General features: G+C 44.2%; 1 protein-coding gene across 1 annotated transcript in view; it reads left to right on the top strand.

Annotated features, from left to right (window-relative positions):
• Nucleotides 1-19,258, top strand: part of LOC143804276 (calpain-8-like) — an 83,634-nt gene that overhangs the window by 14,834 nt on the left and 49,542 nt on the right. The window contains exon 2 of the mRNA XM_077282211.1: nucleotides 17,027-17,096. Coding sequence (XP_077138326.1) covers nucleotides 17,027-17,096 — 70 coding nt within the window. The remainder of the gene's footprint in view (nucleotides 1-17,026; nucleotides 17,097-19,258) is intronic.

Raw genomic sequence — 19,258 nt, 5'->3', positions numbered from 1 at the left:
CCCATATGTGGGGGAAACCACTGTTTGGGCGCATGACAGAGCTCGGAAGGGAAGGAGCGCCATTTGGAATGCTGTTGTGAATTTGGATTCTGGGCTCCCCCGGTGGCTACTGGTGGAATTGAACTGGTGTCTTCATCTTCTCTGTTCACCTGTTCCCATCAAGATGTGGGAGTCGCTATATAACCTTGCTGCTTTGTTAGTTGCTTGCCAGTCAACAATGTTATCAGAAGCCTCTCTGTGCTTGTTCCTGCTCCTAGACAACTACTAGATAAGTTGGACTCTTGTCCATGTTTGTTTTTGCATTTTTGTTCCAGTTCACAGCTGTAGTTTCGTTACTGTGTCTGGAAAGCTCTTGTGAACAGGAATTGCCACTCTGGTGTTATGAGTTAATGCCAGAGTTTTAAAGTAATTTCTGGATGGTGTTTTGATAGGGTTTTCAGCTGACCATGAAAGTGTTCTTTCTGTCTTCTGCTATGTAGTAAGTGGACCTCAAATTTGCTAAACCTATTTTCATACTACGTTTTGTTATTTCATCTTTATTCACCGCCAATACATGTGGGGGGCCTCTGTCTCCTTTCGGGGTATTTCTCTAGAGGTGAGCTAGGACTAATATTTTCCTCTGCTAGCATTATTTAGTCCTCCGGCTGGTGCTGGGCATCTAGAATCAACGTAGGCATGCTACCCGGCCACTGCTAGTTGTGTGTTAGGTTTAGTTCATGGTCAGCTCAGTTCCCATCTTCCAAGAGCTAGTTCCTATATATGCTGATGCTATGTTCTCTTGCCATTGAGATCATGACAGTTTGACCGGCCCACAAAGTGTTAATTGTTTGGGCTGAAGCAGGAGATAGAGAAGTGTTTAAGGGAAATTTTTTTTTTTTTTTTCCCTTCAGAGTTTTGCTGCCTAGCCCTTAATTGCTGTCTAGCTGCTTCTTACCTCCTCTTAACCCTTGAATGGCTCTGTGTCCACCTGTTTGTAATGGATCTTCAGAGTGTAACTGCAGGTTTGAATAATCTCGCCACGAAGGTACAAAATTTGCAAGATTTTGTTTGTTATGCACCTGTATCTGAGCCGAGAATTCCTTTGCCGGAATTTTTCTCGGGGAATAGATCTGGGTTTCAGAATTTTCGAAATAATTGCAAATTATTTTTGTCCCTGAAATCTCGCTCTGCCGGAGACCCTGCACAGCAGGTCAGGATTGTGATTTCCTTGCTCCGGGGCGACCCTCAAGACTGGGCTTTTTCATTGACACCAGGGGATCCTGCGTTGCTCAATGTGGATGCGTTTTTTCTGGCCTTGGGGTTGCTTTATGACGAACCTCATTTGGAGCTTCAGGCAGAAAAAACTTTGATGTCCCTATCTCAGGGGCAAGATGAAGCGGAAATTTACTGCCAAAGATTCCGTAAATGGTCCGTGCTTACTCAGTGGAATGAGTGCGCCCTGGCGGCGACTTTCAGAGAGGGTCTCTCTGATGCCATTAAGGATATTATGGTGGGGTTCCCTGTGCCTGCGGGTCTGAATGAGTCCATGACAATGGCTATTCAGATCGATAGGCGTTTGCGGGAGCGCAAACCAGTGCACCATCTGGCGGTGTCCACTGAGAAGTCGCCAGAGAGTATGCAGTGTGATAGAATTCTGTCCCGAAGCGAGCGGCAGAATTTTAGACGGAAAAATGGGTTGTGTTTCTATTGTGGTGATTCTACTCATGTTATATCAGCATGCTCTAAACGCACTAAAAAGCTTGGTAAATCTGTTTCCATTTGCACCTCACCGTCTAAGTTTATTCTATCTGTGACCCTGATTTGCTCTTTGTCATCTATTACCACGGACGCCTATGTCGACTCTGGCGCCGCTTTGAGTCTTATGGATTGGTCCTTTGCCAAACGCTGTGGGTATGATTTAGAGCCTTTGGAGACTCCTATTCCTCTGAAGGGGATTGACTCCACCCCATTGGCTAATAATAAACCACAATACTGGACACAAGTAACTATGCGTACTAATCCGGATCACCAGGAGATTATTCGCTTTCTGGTGCTGTATAATCTACATGATGATTTGGTGCTAGGATTGCCTTGGCTGCAATCTCACAACCCAGTCCTCGACTGGAGAGCTATGTCTGTGTTGAGCTGGGGATGTAAGGGGGCTCATGGGGATGTACCTGTGGTTTCCATTTCATCATCTATTCCCTCTGAAATTCCGGAGTTCCTGTCTGACTATCGTGACGTCTTTGAAGAATCCAAGCTTGGTTCGTTACCTCCGCACCGAGAGTGCGATTGTGCCATAGATTTAATCCCGGGTAGTAAATACCCAAAGGGTCGTTTATTTAATCTGTCTGTGCCTGAACATGCTGCTATGCGAGAATATATAAAGGAGTCCTTGGAAAAGGGACATATTCGTCCATCGTCATCTCCCTTAGGAGCCGGTTTTTTCTTTGTGTCAAAAAAAGACGGCTCTTTGAGACCATGTATTGATTATCGGCTTTTGAATAAAATCACTGTTAAATATCAATACCCATTGCCGTTGCTGACTGATTTGTTTGCTCGCATAAAGGGGGCCAAGTGGTTCTCTAAGATTGACCTTCGTGGGGCGTATAATTTGGTGCGAATCAGGCAGGGGGATGAGTGGAAAACCGCATTTAATACGCCCGAGGGCCACTTTGAGTATTTAGTGATGCCTTTTGGTCTTTCAAATGCTCCGTCAGTTTTCCAGTCCTTTATGCATGATATTTTTCGCGATTATTTGGATAAATTTATGATTGTGTATCTGGATGATATTCTGATTTTTTCGGATGACTGGGACTCTCATGTCCAGCAAGTCAGGAGGGTTTTTCAGGTTTTGCGGTCTAATTCTTTGTGTGTGAAGGGTTCTAAGTGTGTTTTTGGGGTACAGAGGATTTCCTTTTTGGGATATATTTTTTCCCCCTCTTCCATTGAAATGGATCCTGTCAAGGTTCAAGCTATTTGTGATTGGACGCAGCCCTCTTCTCTTAAGAGTCTTCAGAAATTTTTGGGCTTTGCTAACTTTTATCGTCGATTTATTGCTGGTTTTTCGGATATTGCTAAGCCATTGACCGATTTGACTAAGAAGGGTGCTGATGTTGCTGATTGGTCCCCTGATGCTGTGGAGGCCTTTCGGGAGCTTAAGCGCCGTTTTTCCTCTGCCCCTGTGTTGCGTCAGCCTGATGTTGCTCTACCTTTTCAGGTTGAGGTCGACGCTTCTGAGATCGGAGCTGGGGCAGTGTTGTCGCAGAAAAGTTCTGACTGCTCCGTGATGAGGCCTTGTGCCTTCTTTTCCCGTAAATTTTCGCCCGCTGAGCGGAATTATGATGTTGGGAATCGGGAGCTTTTGGCCATGAAGTGGGCTTTTGAGGAGTGGCGCCATTGGCTTGAGGGGGCCAGACATCAGGTGGTGGTATTGACGGACCACAAAAATTTGATTTATCTTGAGACCGCCAGGCGCCTGAATCCTAGACAGGCGCGCTGGTCATTATTTTTCTCTCGGTTTAATTTTGTGGTGTCATACCTACCGGGTTCTAAGAATGTTAAGGCGGATGCCCTTTCTAGGAGTTTTGAGCCTGACTCGCCTGGTAACTCTGAGCCCACAGGTATCCTTAAGGATGGAGTGGTATTGTCAGCCGTTTCTCCAGACCTGCGGCGGGCCTTGCAGGAGTTTCAGGCGGATAGACCTGATCGTTGCCCACCTGGTAGACTGTTTGTTCCTGATGATTGGACCAGTAGAGTAATCTCTGAGGTTCATTCTTCTGCGTTGGCAGGTCATCCTGGCATTTTTGGTACCAGGGATTTGGTGGCAAGGTCCTTCTGGTGGCCTTCCCTGTCACGAGATGTGCGAGGCTTTGTGCAGTCTTGTGACGTTTGTGCTCGGGCTAAGCCTTGTTGTTCTCGGGCTAGTGGATTATTGTTGCCCTTGCCTATTCCTAAGAGGCCTTGGACGCACATCTCGATGGATTTTATTTCAGATCTGCCTGTTTCTCAGAAGATGTCTGTCATCTGGGTGGTGTGTGACCGTTTCTCTAAGATGGTCCATTTGGTTCCTCTGCCCAAGTTGCCTTCTTCTTCCGAGTTGGTTCCTCTGTTTTTTCAAAATGTTGTTCGTTTGCATGGTATTCCTGAGAATATCGTTTCTGACAGAGGGACTCAATTCGTGTCTAGATTTTGGCGGGCATTCTGTGCTAGGATGGGCATAGATTTATCTTTTTCGTCCGCTTTCCATCCTCAGACGAATGGCCAGACCGAGCGGATTAATCAGACCCTGGAGACATATCTGAGGTGTTTTGTGTCTGCTGACCAGGATGATTGGGTTGCTTTTTTGCCATTGGCGGAGTTCGCTCTCAATAATCGGGCCAGCTCTGCCACTTTGGTGTCCCCGTTTTTCTGTAATTCGGGGTTTCATCCTCGATTTTCCTCTGGTCAGGTGGAATCTTCGGATTGTCCTGGAGTGGATGCTGTGGTGGAGAGATTGCATCAGATCTGGGGGCAGGTGGTGGACAATTTGAGGTTGTCCCAGGAGAAGACTCAGCTTTTTGCCAACCGCCACCGTCGTGTTGGTCCTCGGCTTTGTGTTGGGGATTTGGTGTGGTTGTCTTCTCGTTTTGTCCCTATGAGGGTCTCTTCTCCTAAGTTTAAGCCTCGGTTCATCGGCCCGTATAAGATATTGGAGATTCTTAACCCTGTTTCCTTCCGTTTGGACCTCCCAGCATCCTTTTCTATTCATAACGTTTTTCATCGGTCATTGTTGCGCAGGTATGAGGTACCGGTTGTGCCTTCCGTTGAGCCTCCTGCTCCGGTGTTGGTTGAGGGTGAGTTGGAGTACGTTGTGGAGAAAATCTTAGACTCTCGTGTTTCCAGACGGAGACTCCAGTATCTGGTCAAGTGGAAGGGATACGGCCAGGAGGATAATTCTTGGGTGAATGCATCTGATGTTCATGCCTCTGATCTGGTTCGTGCCTTTCATAGGGCCCATCCTGATCGCCCTGGTGGTTCTGGTGAGGGTTCGGTGCCCCCTCCTTGAGGGGGGGGTACTGTTGTGAATTTGGATTCTGGGCTCCCCCGGTGGCTACTGGTGGAATTGAACTGGTGTCTTCATCTTCTCTGTTCACCTGTTCCCATCAAGATGTGGGAGTCGCTATATAACCTTGCTGCTTTGTTAGTTGCTTGCCGGTCAACAATGTTATCAGAAGCCTCTCTGTGCTTGTTCCTGCTCCTAGACAACTACTAGATAAGTTGGACTCTTGTCCATGTTTGTTTTTGCATTTTTGTTCCAGTTCACAGCTGTAGTTTCGTTACTGTGTCTGGAAAGCTCTTGTGAACAGGAATTGCCACTCTGGTGTTATGAGTTAATGCCAGAGTTTTAAAGTAATTTCTGGATGGTGTTTTGATAGGGTTTTCAGCTGACCATGAAAGTGTTCTTTCTGTCTTCTGCTATGTAGTAAGTGGACCTCAAATTTGCTAAACCTATTTTCATACTACGTTTTGTTATTTCATCTTTATTCACCGCCAATACATGTGGGGGGCCTCTGTCTCCTTTCGGGGTATTTCTCTAGAGGTGAGCTAGGACTAATATTTTCCTCTGCTAGCATTATTTAGTCCTCCGGCTGGTGCTGGGCATCTAGAATCAACGTAGGCATGCTACCCGGCCACTGCTAGTTGTGTGTTAGGTTTAGTTCATGGTCAGCTCAGTTCCCATCTTCCAAGAGCTAGTTCCTATATATGCTGATGCTATGTTCTCTTGCCATTGAGATCATGACAGAATGCAGACTTAAATGGATTGGTCTGCAGGCGTCACGTTGCATTTGCAGAGCCCCTGATGTACCCAAACAGTACAAACCCCCCACAAGTGACCCCATATTGGAAAGTAGACCCCCCAAGGAACTTATCTAGATGTGTTGTGAGAACTTTGAACCCCCAAGTGTTTCACTACAGTTTATAACGCAGAGCCGTGAAAATAAAAATTCTTTTTTTTTTTCACAAAAATGATTTTTTAGCCCCCAGTTTTGTATTTTTACAAGGGTATCAGGATAAATTGGACCCCAAAAGTTGTTGTCCAATTTGTCCTGAGTATGCTGATACCCCATATGTGGGGGGGAACCACTGTTTGGGCGCATGACAGAGCTCGGAAGGGAAGGAGCGCCATTTGGAATGCAGACTTAAATGGATTGGTCTGCAGGCGTCACATTGCATTTGCAGAGCCCCTGATGTACCCAAACAGTACAAACCCCCCACAAGTGACCCCATATTGGAAACTAGACCCCCCAAGGAACTTATCTAGATGTGTTGTGAGAACTTTGAACCCCCAAGTGTTTCACTACAGTTTACAACGCAGAGCCGTGAAAATAAAAAATCTTTTTTTTCCACAAAACTTATTTTTTGGCCCCCAGTTTTAAATTTTCCCAAGGGTAGCAGGAGAAATTGGACCCTAAAAGATGATGTCCAATTTGTCCTGAGTACGCTGATACCCCATATGTTGGGGTAAACCCCTGTTTGGGCACACGGGAGAGCTCGGAAGGGAAGGAGCACTGTTTTCCTTTTTCAACGCAGAATTGGCTGGAATTCAGATCGGATGCCATATCCCGTTTGGAAAGCCCCTGATGTGCCTGAACAGTGGAAACCCCCCAATGATAACTGAAACCCTAATCCAAACACACCCCTTACCCTAATCCCAACAGTAACCCTAACCACTCCTCTAACCCAGACACACCCAACCCTATTCCCAACCGTAAATGTAATCCAAACCCTAACCCTATCTTTAGCCCCAACCCTAACTGTAGCCCCAACCCTAGCCCTAGCCCTATCACTAGCCCTAACACTAGCCGTAACCCTAGCCGTAACCCTAGCCCTAACCCTAGCCCCAACCCTAGCCCCAACCCTAGCCCCAACCCTAGCCCCAACCCTAACCCTAACCCTTGCCCTAACCCTAACCCTAGCCCTAACTCTAGTCCTAACTCTAGCCCTAACCCTAACCCTAATGGGAAAATGGAAATAAATACATTTTTTAATTTTTTTATTTTTCCCTAACTAAGGGGGTGATGAAGGGGGGTTTGATTTACTTTTATAGCGGGTTTTTTAGCAGATTTTTATGATTGGCAGCCGTCACACACTGAAAGACACTTTTCATTGCAAAAAATATTTTTTGCGTTACCACATTTTGAGAGCTGTAATTTTTCCATATTTGAGTCCACAGAGTCATGTGAGATCTTGTTTTTTGCGGGACGCGTTGACGTTTTTATTGGTAACATTTTCGGACACGTGACATTTTTTGATCGCTTTTTATTCCGATTTTTGTGAGGCAGAGTGATCAAAAACCAGCTATTCATGAATTTCTTTTTGGGGAGGCGTTTATACCGTTCCGCGTTTGGTAAAATTGATAAAGCAGTTTTATTCGTCGGGTCAGTACGATTACAGCGATACCTCATTTATATCATTTTTTTTATGTTTTGGCGCTTTTATATGATAAAAACTATTTTATAGAAAAAATAATTATTTTGGTATCGCTTTATTCTCAGGACTATAACTTTTTTATTTTTTTGCTGATGATGCTGTATGGTGGCTCGTTTTTTGCGGGACAAGATGACGTTTTCAGCGGTACCATGGTTATTTATATCAGTCTTTTTGATCGCGTGTTATTCCACTTTTTGTTCGGCAGTATGATAATAAAGCGTTGTTTTTTGCCTGTTTTTTTTTTTTTTTTTTCTTACGGTGTTTACTGAAGGGGTTAACTAGTGGGCCAGTTTTATAGGTCGGGTCGTTACGGACGCGGCGATACTAAATATGTGTAGTTTTATTGTGTTTTTTTTTATTATTTAGATAAAGAAATGTATTTATGGGAATAATATATATATTTTTTTCATTATTTTGGAATATTTTTTTTTTTTTTTTTTACACATTTGGAAATTTTTTTTTTTACTTTTTTACTTTGCCCCAGGGGGGGACAATACAGATCGGTGATCTGCCAGTTTGCATAGCACTCTGACAGATCACCGATCTGAGAGAAGTGCACGCTGCTTCACAGTGCCTGCTCTGAGCAGGCTTCTGTGAAGCCACCTCCCTCCCTGCAGGACCCGGATCCGCGGCCATCTTGGATCCGGGTCTGGAGCAGGCAGGGAGGGAGGTAAGACCCTCGCAGCAACGCGATCACATCGCGTTGCTGCGGGGGGCTCAGGGAAGCCCGCAGGGAGCCCCCTCCCTGCGCGATCCTTCCCTGCACCGCCGGCACATCGCGATCATGTTTGATCGCGGTGTGCCGGGGGTTAATGTGCCGGGGGCGGTCCGTGACCGCTCCTGGCATATAGTGCCGGATGTCAGCTGCGATATGCAGCTGACACCCGGCCGCGATCGGCCGCGCTCCCCCCGTGAGCGCGGCCGATCGCGTATGACGTACTATCCCGTCGGTGGTCATACGGGCCCACCCCACCTCGACGGGATAGTACGTCAGATGTCAGGAAGGGGTTAATCTGTCGGTACCTGAGCATGCCGCGATGCGTTCTTATATAAAGGAGTCTTTGGAGAAAGGACATATTCGTCCATCCTCTTCCCCTCTTGGTGCGGGATTCTTTTTTGTGGCCAAGAAAGACGGATCTTTGAGACCTTGTATAGACTATCGGCTTCTGAATAAAATCACGGTTAAATTTCAGTACCCTCTGCCACTATTGTCGGACTTGTTTGCTCGGATTAAGGGTGCCTGTTGGTTCACCAAGATAGATCTTTGTGGTGCGTACAACCTTGTGCGCATTAGGCAGGGAGATGAATGGAAAACTGCATTTAATACGCCCGAAGGTCATTTTGAGTACTTGGTGATGCCTTTTGGGCTCTCTAATGCTCCTTCAGTGTTTCAATCCTTTATGCATGACATCTTCCGGAAGTATCTAGATAAATTTGTGATTGTTTATCTGGATGACATTTTAGTTTTTTCTGATGATTGGGATTCTCATGTAAAGCAGGTCAGGATGGTGTTTCAGGTTTTGCGTGATAATGCTTTGTTTGTGAAGGGCTCAAAGTGTCTCTTTGGAGTGCAGAAGGTTTCCTTTTTAGGTTTTATCTTTTCCCCTTCTGCTGTGGAGATGGACCCAGTCAAGGTCCGAGCTATTCATGATTGGACTCAACCCACGTCTGTTAAGAGTCTTCAGAAGTTTTTGGGTTTTGCTAATTTCTACCGTCGTTTTATTGCTAACTTTTCTAGCGTTGTTAAACCTCTGACGGATATGACCAAGAAAGGTTCTGATGTCACTAATTGGGCTCCTGCGGCCATTGAGGCCTTCCGGGAGCTGAAGCGCCGGTTTACTTCGGCGCCTGTTTTGTGCCAGCCTGATGTCTCACTTCCCTTTCAGGTTGAAGTGGATGCTTCTGAGATTGGTGCAGGAGCTGTTTTGTCGCAGAGAGGCTCTGGTTGCTCTATGATGAAACCATGTGCTTTCTTTTCCAGGAAGTTTTCGCCGGCTGAGCTTAACTATGATGTTGGTAATCGGGAGTTGTTGGCCATGAAGTGGGCATTTGAGGAGTGGTGTCATTGGCTCGAGGGAGCTAAGCATCGTGTGGTGGTCTTGACTGATCACAAGAACCTGATGTATCTCGAGTCTGCTAAACGCCTGAATCCTAGACAGGCTCGTTGGTCGTTGTTTTTCTCCCGTTTTGACTTTGTGGTCTCATACCTGCCTGGTTCGAAAAATGTGAAGGCTGATGCTCTTTCCAGGAGCTTTGTGCCTGATTCTCCTGGAGTCTCAGAGCCGGCTGGTATTCTTAAAGAGGGAGTAATCTTGTCGGCCATTTCTCCTGATTTGCGACATGTGTTGCAGAGATTTCAGGCTGGTAGACCTGACTCTTGTCCACCTGATAGACTGTTTGTTCCTGATAAATGGACCAGCAGAGTTATTTCCGAGGTTCATTCCTCGGTGTTGGCTGGGCATCCTGGGATTTTTGGTACCAGAGATTTGGTGGCTAGGTCCTTTTGGTGGCCTTCCTTGTCACGGGATGTGCGTGCTTTTGTGCAGTCCTGTGGGACTTGTGCTCGGGCTAAGCCTTGCTGTTCTTGTGCCAGCGGGTTGCTTTTGCCCTTGCCCGTCCTGAAGAGGCCTTGGACACACATTTCCATGGATTTCATTTCAGATCTTCCGGTGTCTCACGGAATGTCTGTCATCTGGGTGGTGTGTGATCGTTTTTCCAAGATGGTCCATTTGGTGCCTTTGCCTAAGTTGCCTTCCTCTTCTGATCTGGTTCCTTTGTTTTTTCAGAATGTGGTTCGTTTGCACGGCATTCCTGAGAATATCGTGTCTGACAGAGGATCCCAGTTTGTGTCCAGATTCTGGCGATCTTTTTGTGCTAAGATGGGCATTGATCTGTCGTTCTCGTCTGCCTTTCATCCTCAGACTAATGGCCAAACGGAGCGAACTAATCAGACGCTGGAGGCTTATTTGAGATGTTTTGTTTCTGCGGATCAGGATGATTGGGTGACCTTCTTGCCATTGGCTGAGTTTGCCCTCAATAATCGGGCTAGTTCCGCTACTTTGGTTTCGCCATTTTTCTTCAACTCTGGTTTTCATCCTCGTTTCTCCTCGGGTCATGTTGAGCCTTCTGACTGTCCTGGGGTGGATTCTGTGGTTGATAGGTTGCAGCGGACTTGGAATCATGTGGTGGACAACTTGAAGTTGTCACAGGAGAAGGCTCAGCGTTTTGCCAACCGCCGCCGCGGTGTGGGTCCCCGACTTCGTGTTGGGGATTTGGTTTGGTTGTCTTCTCGGTTTGTCCCTCTGAAGGTTTCCTCTCCTAAGTTTAAGCCTCGCTTTATTGGTCCTTATAGAATTTTGGAGGTCCTTAATCCGGTGTCTTTTCGTTTGGATCTTCCTGTGCCATTCACAATGTGTTCCATAGGTCTTTGTTGCGGCGGTACATTGTGCCTGTGGTTCCTGCTGTTGACCCTCCTGCTCCGGTCTTGGTTGAGGGCGAGTTGGAGTATGTGGTGGAGAAGATCTTAGATTCTCGTCTCTCTAGACGGAGGCTTCAGTATCTGGTCAAATGGAAGGGCTATGGACAGGAGGATAATTCCTGGGTGGTCGCCTCTGATGTTCATGCGGCCGATTTGGTTCGTGCTTTTCACGCTGCCCATCCTGATCACCCTGGTGGTCGTAGTGAGGGTTCGGTGACCCCTCCTTAAAGGGGGGGTACTGTTATGAACTATACTTTTGGGCTCCCTCTTGTGGTCACTCGCGGTATGGTTCTTGGATTCTCTTTCCTCAGGTTTTTAGTCACCTGTTCGTTAAGACTCTGGGTGTTTCTATTTAAACTTCCTGGAGTCTTAGTCCATTGCCTGGCATCCATGTAATCAGTCCTTGTCTGGTTGCTCTTGTCTACTGGTCCTGATTTTTGCAACATAAGCTAAGTCCTGCTTTCTTGTTTTTTGTTTATTTGTATTATTCTGTTTTTTGTCCAGCTTGTTCATAATGTGATTCCTGATTTTGCTGGAAGCTCTTAGGGGCCTGATATTCTCCCCCCATACCGTTAGTCGGTACGGGGGTTCTTGGATATTCAGCGTGGATATTTTAGTAGGGTTTTTCGCTGACCACATAAGTCCGCTTTCTATATTTCTGCTATTATTTAGTGGGCCTCTCTTTGCTGAATCTAGTTCATACTTACATTTGTCCTTTCCTCTTACCTCACCGTTATTATTTGTTGGGGGCCTGTATCTACTTTGGGGTATCTTTCTCTGGAGGCAAGTGAGGTCTGTATTTTCTCTGAAAGGGTTAGTTAGATCTCCGGCTGGCGCGAGACGTCTAGAACCAACGTAGGCACGTTCCCCGGCTGCTATTATTTGTGGGCTAGGATCAGGTATGTGGTCAGCTCAGTTACCACCTCCCTAAGAGCTAGTTTTTATGTTTGCAGACTTTGCTGAAGACACTGAGATCCTCTGCCATTAGGATCACAACAATTTCCCCCATAAATTAAAATGTCATCAAATGTGGAAAACTTGCTGGTAAAACACGCATGTAATCCGCACATGACTGTATCAATAAAGTTTTTTGTCAAAGCCAAAAACCAGGAAGTATCAAATACAAAGCAGCTTTATTTAAAATAGGACAAGCCAAAAAGAGACAAAAATGCTTGTTTTTAACAAGTGTAAAAAAATTTGATAAAAAACACAAATCACCTAAATTATGTGATAGGTGTTTCTGCAACATCAAAAACTCACCAAATACACATAGTGGAAATGTACCTTAGAGTGCAGTCAGACGTCTGTATCAATCAGACCGACATTGGAGCACAGTGTACGGACTGACCGGAGGCTCAGCCCACCTGAGGGTGACAGTTTCATGTATTTCTATGCCGCTGTCATGCTCAGGTGGGGAGAGCTGACGACCAATCTGTATATTTCCGATTTATACGCCCTTAGGTGCATAAACGCAGTTTGGCAGGAATGGCCGGCAATCCTCGAATGTAGGTGAAGGCGTAGTGAATATCCCAAAATGGCACATTTTTGATTGAGCGTGTTGGATTTCATCATGCTGGATCTTTTCTTCTCACTGGAGGTGTCTGGTGTCGGCCAAAGGAGTAATCAGTAAGATCCACAAGATCTGGGCTCAGGGACACCACAACACTGCCAGAGGTCCCCTTTAAGTCTCTGCAATTCTAGACCTTAAACACATGTAAAGCTGCACGGGGAATAGCAGATCCGGTCATACAGGATTTGTGAGTAATGGCCCTTTAAATCGGGAAACGTTCTCCTTCATCTATTTATACCAGGTATTACTTTCTGTGCATGGACACGGGATATATGGCTGCTCTATGTATAGTCGTTTTATGGTCGGGTATTTCAGGCACGGTACATTGGACAGTTTTATTGGTATGGTATAGGATTGTAATAGCCTCCTGTGTCCCACCACTCAGGATATCATTCTGGAAGGACAGATCAAAGACATTGTGGGGGGATTAGTGCAGTAAAGGTAACGAGTGCTGGTGGTGTCTGTGCATCAAAGGGAATCGGCCATTGTCTGCTCTTATAATACAGCAATGACTCAGGGAAAGGAATGAGCCAGGGAAATATAGTGGATTTCCATAGCAGTCTGGTAATCAGTGGCGTAACTTGAAACTCATGGGCCCCGATGCGAAAGCTCCAACGGGGCCCCCAAATATTTTAAATCTTTATTAGCAATAGTCTTTTTCTATAGGTCAAAGGGACTTTTAGGGCCCCCTAGGCTCCAGGGCCTGGCTGCGATTGCAACCCCTGCACCTGTTGTAGTTACGCCCCTGCCGGTAATGATAGGGTTAAGTACGCTACGCCTTGCTGTTATTCACTACAGCCCCTCTGGTAATGTTCCTTTTTTGTTTTTGAAGAAACGTAGTGTCGGCCATAAGAGTGTGAATCCATAATGGTCACACCCTGGGGCATAGGCGCCACCACTGATGGAGGCAGAGCCTGGCACCCATAGATCATGAGCTCCGTGCAGAAATATAAAAGGGATAGCAGTTTTTTTTGGACATCGTATGGTACTGTCATTGGATGGATTTTATTTGGTTGCTGTATATTGGTATTATTTAAGCTCTGTACGGTATTATTTATTGCGCCTATACCATTTACTAACCCTTTAATGGTGTGGCCAAAGTGGGACTGAAACTTTGATATTTTCTTATTGTTTTAAAAACTTTAATTTTTCTTTTTTTTTTTTACTTTTCATTTTTTTGTTTAGTTACTCTAGGCGACTTGAACCTGTGATTGCTTGGTCTCTTGTACTATATGCTGTAATACTACAGTACTGTACTATATAGTAACAATCAGTCTCCTGTGAAGCCCACACTGGCTAATATTGGGAGTATCAAAATGGCAGCAATGGGGTCTGCGGCAGGAATATTAAGTCCTGGGGAGGAAAGGTGATAATATTATGTATAAAATTCTTATTTTGGCACCGTACTATATAGTGGATATAATTATGCACTACTTGGTGGGGGTATTTTCAGTACAACATACAGTATGTAGCAGCTGCTGACTTGATGGTCCCGGAGATATGGACTTTTTTTATATAAAGCTAATTTTTATGGTCTGTACAAGTGGGTGTGACTCACAGGCTAATATTGCAGAGGAAGCTAAAGTCACGCCCCCAAGGAACCCTGTGAGTCACGCCCAATCGGTAAAGACCATTAAAATTAGCACTAAATTAAAAGGCCTATATCTATGGAGCTGCAGGGTGGAATTAATAAAAAAAACAAAAAAAAAAACAAAAAAGATTGTTGTGTGTGCATAAAATATTGTCATCGTCGGCAGTTACACAGTACAATGTGCTGAGGAATACGGTGACTTTACTGCCGGCATTAACGATCCAATCCCATGATGAACGAGCGTTTCGCAAATCACTTGTTCATTGGGTGATTGACAGCATGTTTAGACAAGGCAAAAATTGTCAATCAAGTGTTCTAACAAACCCTCATTTCCAATTATTGGGCCATCTTACACCAAATATATCCTTTCACAGCATATTTAGTACATGCTGGTTCTCCTTTCATAATAAGGACCCGTGTGAGCACACAACTTTATGATAAACCACCAGTGATAAGAAAAAAAGTGTTGCAAATTTTGAATTGAAAATGTGAAATTTGATCCCCTAAAGGTAAATTTATTGTTCGGTGTAAACAGCAGTCCTTTTACTTATATTTTTTACTTATACTTATAAATTTTGATATTTACTTATCAAAAATGTGCAGAATTCTTTCCCAAATTTGTGCCCAAAAATTGATGATAAATTTAATATGTATTGTAGACACTTTGGTGGAGATTTAGCAATTACTTGGTAAATTCATGCTTTTGTGAGATGTTGGAAAAGTCAAAATTTGAGCGAAATTGTATCAAAACTAATCAGAAGACCTCCAAGGTTGCTTTTTCCTAAATTTTAGATGTTTTGGAACAAATAATAATAAAACAGTTGGTTGAAAAGTTTATAAACCCTTTAATCACATAAGAATTACATTTGGAAATTTCATATCCAGAAATATCTTCCAAGGGTTGTTACTGGCCGTAATCACACAATGCTTTACCATAAATGTGGAATCTGGGTGCGCCCTGCATCAGTCACACTACTGCCAGATAACACCAGAGACCAGTCTCTTCCAGAAAGGAGATAATCCTGTTTTGTTTTTTTATCTTGTTTTTTTTTAATTAGATTCCAAATATACAGTATATGGGAGGTAGAAGTGTGACACCCCCATATCCACACATCTATGCAATGGCTAAGTCCTAACCTCTGGCCTGACCATCAGTGAATCCACGTCCACCAGGAACAGCCCTTAAAGTGCCCACTACTAGGTGCGATTTATATAAGTTAAGTCCAGTGTCGGCGGGACTGTACTAGCAAAATTTGGACCGTTGGCAAAGTATGAAGCCTTCGTTTTTCCTTCCTCTCTTCCTTTCTTCCATACATTCTCCATTCCTTGCTTCCTTCTTTAATTTCTCCCTTACTTTCTCCCTTCTTTCTTGCCTCCTTTCTTACTTTTATCCTTCTTTTCTCCCTTAATCCCTCACTTCCTTTTTGCCATCACATCTCCCTTCCTTCCGTTCTTTCCTCACTTCCTTTCTTTCCTTATTTCTACCTTTCTTTCTTCCTTCATTTCTGTATTCGTTTCTCCATTCCTTTATTCCTTTCTACCTTCATTCCTTCCAGCTTTCTCCCTCCCTTCCTTCCTCCCTCAATCCTTCTTTGTTTCTCCCCTCCTTCCCTTACTTCCTCTCTTTTTCCCCCTTTCTTCCTTTTCTCCTCCCTTCTTTTCTCCCTTACTTCCTCCTGTTTGCCATCACATCTCAATTCCTTCCCTTCCTTCCCTTCTATCCTCACTTCCTTTCTTTCCTTATTTCTACCTTTCTTTCGCCCTTCATTTCTCTGTTCGTTTCTCCATTCCTTTCTACCTTCTTTCCTCCCAGTTTCCTCCCTCCCTTTCTTCCTCCTTTCTTTTTTGTTTCTCCCCCCCTTCTTCCCCTACTTCCTCACTCTTTCCCCCTTTCTTCCTTTTCTCTTTCCTCCCTCTTTTCCTTCTTCCTTTCTCTCTATGTAAGGTGAGCAGGGCTGGTAATGTCACGTCTATAAATACCTGTTGGGTCACATGTAGAAGCGGCAGCATCATGCACCTGTCCTATTATCTCTAGAGGTGACGTTTCCAGCACCGCTCACCTGCCGATGCTGAAGTGAGCAGAATCAAATTACTCCTTTAATAAGATATTCTGTAGATTCCTCCCTCGATAGCCTACAGCTAAGGAGTCTGATTTTGTTCAGCCCTATATGTGATTATACACACAAACTAGAAAAAAAACTGAAAAAAAATAAGGGCGACGCCTAAGGAAATACGAGCAGTTCAAAATATCTAAAATAGTAAATTATTTGGATCCTTTCTTGGTAAACAACATATTAGTAGAAAAAAGGACACAAACAATCCAGTACAAATAACACCAAAAACACAATACAATGACTAAATACTAATAAATGGGATTACTAGTTCTGTGAAAAACATTTTTCCTCACTTCCAGACTTGTTTGAACTTTCTGATTGCCCATTTGGATATTCACAGCAGTCACCTAATATTTGCATTTAAGCAGCTTGCTCTGCATTCCCGTATATAATTTGCATGATTTTTTTTTTGCATAGTTGGTGGCTATTTTAGATTTTAGCGGCTCAAACACTAAAGTCACCTATTTTGTAAATCTCTATATGCAGCTCGTTTACTATATGAAAAATATTATACTTCTGCAATCGTTTTTGGTTCCAATGACCAGCTAATGTTTTTTATGTATAATTTGTGTGTTTGCACATGATTTTCCTTCCTACATGCACAATATTTTTTCAGCAATATATTTAATGTTTGGAGAGTTTAGGGGATTTTTTTATAAAATGAAATTTATACTAGTTAATTTATTAGTTATCCTCTTGTACTCTTAAATTTATTGTTATTAATTCTAGATTGTTTGTGTCAGTTTTTTCTACTGTATCTGATTATTATTGTGATTATTATGTTTTTATACGTACAGACCATTTTCTTTATAATTTTATAGGAAATATGTGAGAACCCCAACTTCATTGTAGATGGAGCGACACGTGGAGACATCCGTCAAGGAGCTCTTGGTAAGTATATAGAATAGATACCTCTGATAAATTGTGAATCCTTTTGTATTTTATCTAAGTTTCCCAATTAAGGACTGCTCATATATGGTACTTATCATCCGCTGCTGATTTATCACTAAAATATTAATCTCCACTTTACGGAAATGTTTGCCGTTCATCGGTCCATCCGTGTGCCTTGTGGGGGTTAAACATTCTCATTTTCTAATCATATTAACGACAATTTTATTGAAAGCCAATAAGAAGAACGTTCCAGGCAAAACTGTAATGTTTGAGCGGAGCAGCAATAAGAATCAGCGTGTCATGCTCCGCCCCCTCGGAACCTTCATGGTATTAATTTTGAATGTTCTTGTAATTCCTTGGCAACATCTTCCGTATAGCAGTAGAATAACATTGTTTTCCATCTCCACTCCCTCCCCTCACCCCAAAAGGAGCAAAACTTAGAAATGTCTCTGTGAACACTACAGTTCTCACAGGTCTGCATTTGTAATAGAGTGCAGGGTAGAGTATGTCACCACAGAACAGACAGACCAACTGTTGAGGGGGGTTTATTAACAGGAGCAATATTCTCCTCGCAAGGAGAAAACAGTAGAATATAAACTGATAAAATAACTGTGCAAACATATGGGAAGCAGTATAAGTTCCCAGACAGTCAAACAGTATAACAGTAGTAAACGGAATTTCTTGGGAAAGCACTTCTGATGAGAACTTGCTTGTAGGGTTGTCTTCTCCAACGTGGGCGCCGAGAAACAGTGGCACTTGTCTTCCCTCTGTTATCTGTGGGCTGTGTAGTCTCTAGGAACCCGCAACCTGAGGTTTAGGGGGATACTGAGGTGGGCAGAGGGGATGCTAGGCAAACGGGGTCCCCTGTGCTCTGAGTCTTTTGCTTCAACAGTTCAGCCTATCCCGGGAGAACGATGCTCAGTCTATTATTGGGTCTCTCAACAGGAATCAGGGGCTCTGCACTAGTACGGTGGGTACTAGGGGCCACTGTCTCTGTACGGGTCACTGTCTCTGCACGGGTCACTGTCTCTGCACGGGCATCAGGGTGCACCTCTCCAGTCACAGCAGAGTCTATTTTCACGTACTCACAAGATGCAGTCTTTCTGGACAATCTCCCTGTATCAGTCCTTCGAACAGGAGCTCTCTCTTCCCCGAAGCTGCTCTCTCTGCTGCATACTCTGCTCTCTCTCCAGTACACGCTGCTCGAGCCCTGGAACGCGCGCCCTTTTTCTCCCTCAGCCCAGCTTCCTTCCTGTCCCGGTCTCTAAGTCTGACCCCAGGGAAACCTGCTGCACAGCTAAGTGGTTCCAGGCACAGAGCAGAGAATGTAACCCCCTTACACATTCCTGAGGCTCAAAATGGCTGAAATAACTGGAGTATCCCACAAAATGGGCAGAAAAATGGTGATCCAGCCATCATACGAAACATATTGTTGCGGCTTTCTGACAGCAGAGTGGCCTTATGTGATTTTATATCCACTACGAAGCGGCTATTACATGTCTATGGCCAAAAGTGAGTTTAGATCTGGGCTGGCGTAATGACCCTCATAAATCACATAAATGATGGCAGGACCGGCCAACCATTTGATGTGTATGGAGGTCATCCACCTGCCCCATGCATGTGATGTCAGGGAGAGAAGGATCGGGCAGTTTTTAGGGAAGATAGGCCGCTGCCAGAGCTACATGGCTGCAGCTTTTTCCTCTCTCTGTTAAAAATTCATGAATGCTCAAGCTAGTCAAGAATTCATTTGTAAGGGGGAGTCAAATGAGCTAGCTGTCTGCTGAGCGAGCGATCAGCCGGTGGTTTTCTCATGTATAAGGCCAGATGATGGACCTTTGTGATATTTTAAGCAACAGTGCCCCAGTGTGACTCTTACCTCTGCACCCCCGTGCCTCTGTCATATATAGGTCTATTTATTATATAATGCACATGTACTGTTCCAACTTTCTTCTCTGACATTGCAGGGGAAGGAGCAAGAGCCGAGTTAGTCACAAATCAAACACTGATGAAGTGAGGTGGAGAATCTCCTCTTGTTTAATAAAGGTGTATAATACCATTCAGGAGATTAGCTGTCGTGTAGCACTTACATGTTGATTAGTGACACAAGGTTATATGTATATATATATATATATATATATATGTGTATATATATATATATATAT

The sequence above is a fragment of the Ranitomeya variabilis genome, chromosome 2 (genome assembly GCF_051348905.1).
Source record: "Ranitomeya variabilis isolate aRanVar5 chromosome 2, aRanVar5.hap1, whole genome shotgun sequence".
Lineage (NCBI taxonomy): Eukaryota > Metazoa > Chordata > Amphibia > Anura > Dendrobatidae > Ranitomeya > Ranitomeya variabilis.
Note: the sequence above shows the minus strand (reverse complement) of the source record. Positions and strands in the feature narration are given on the sequence as shown.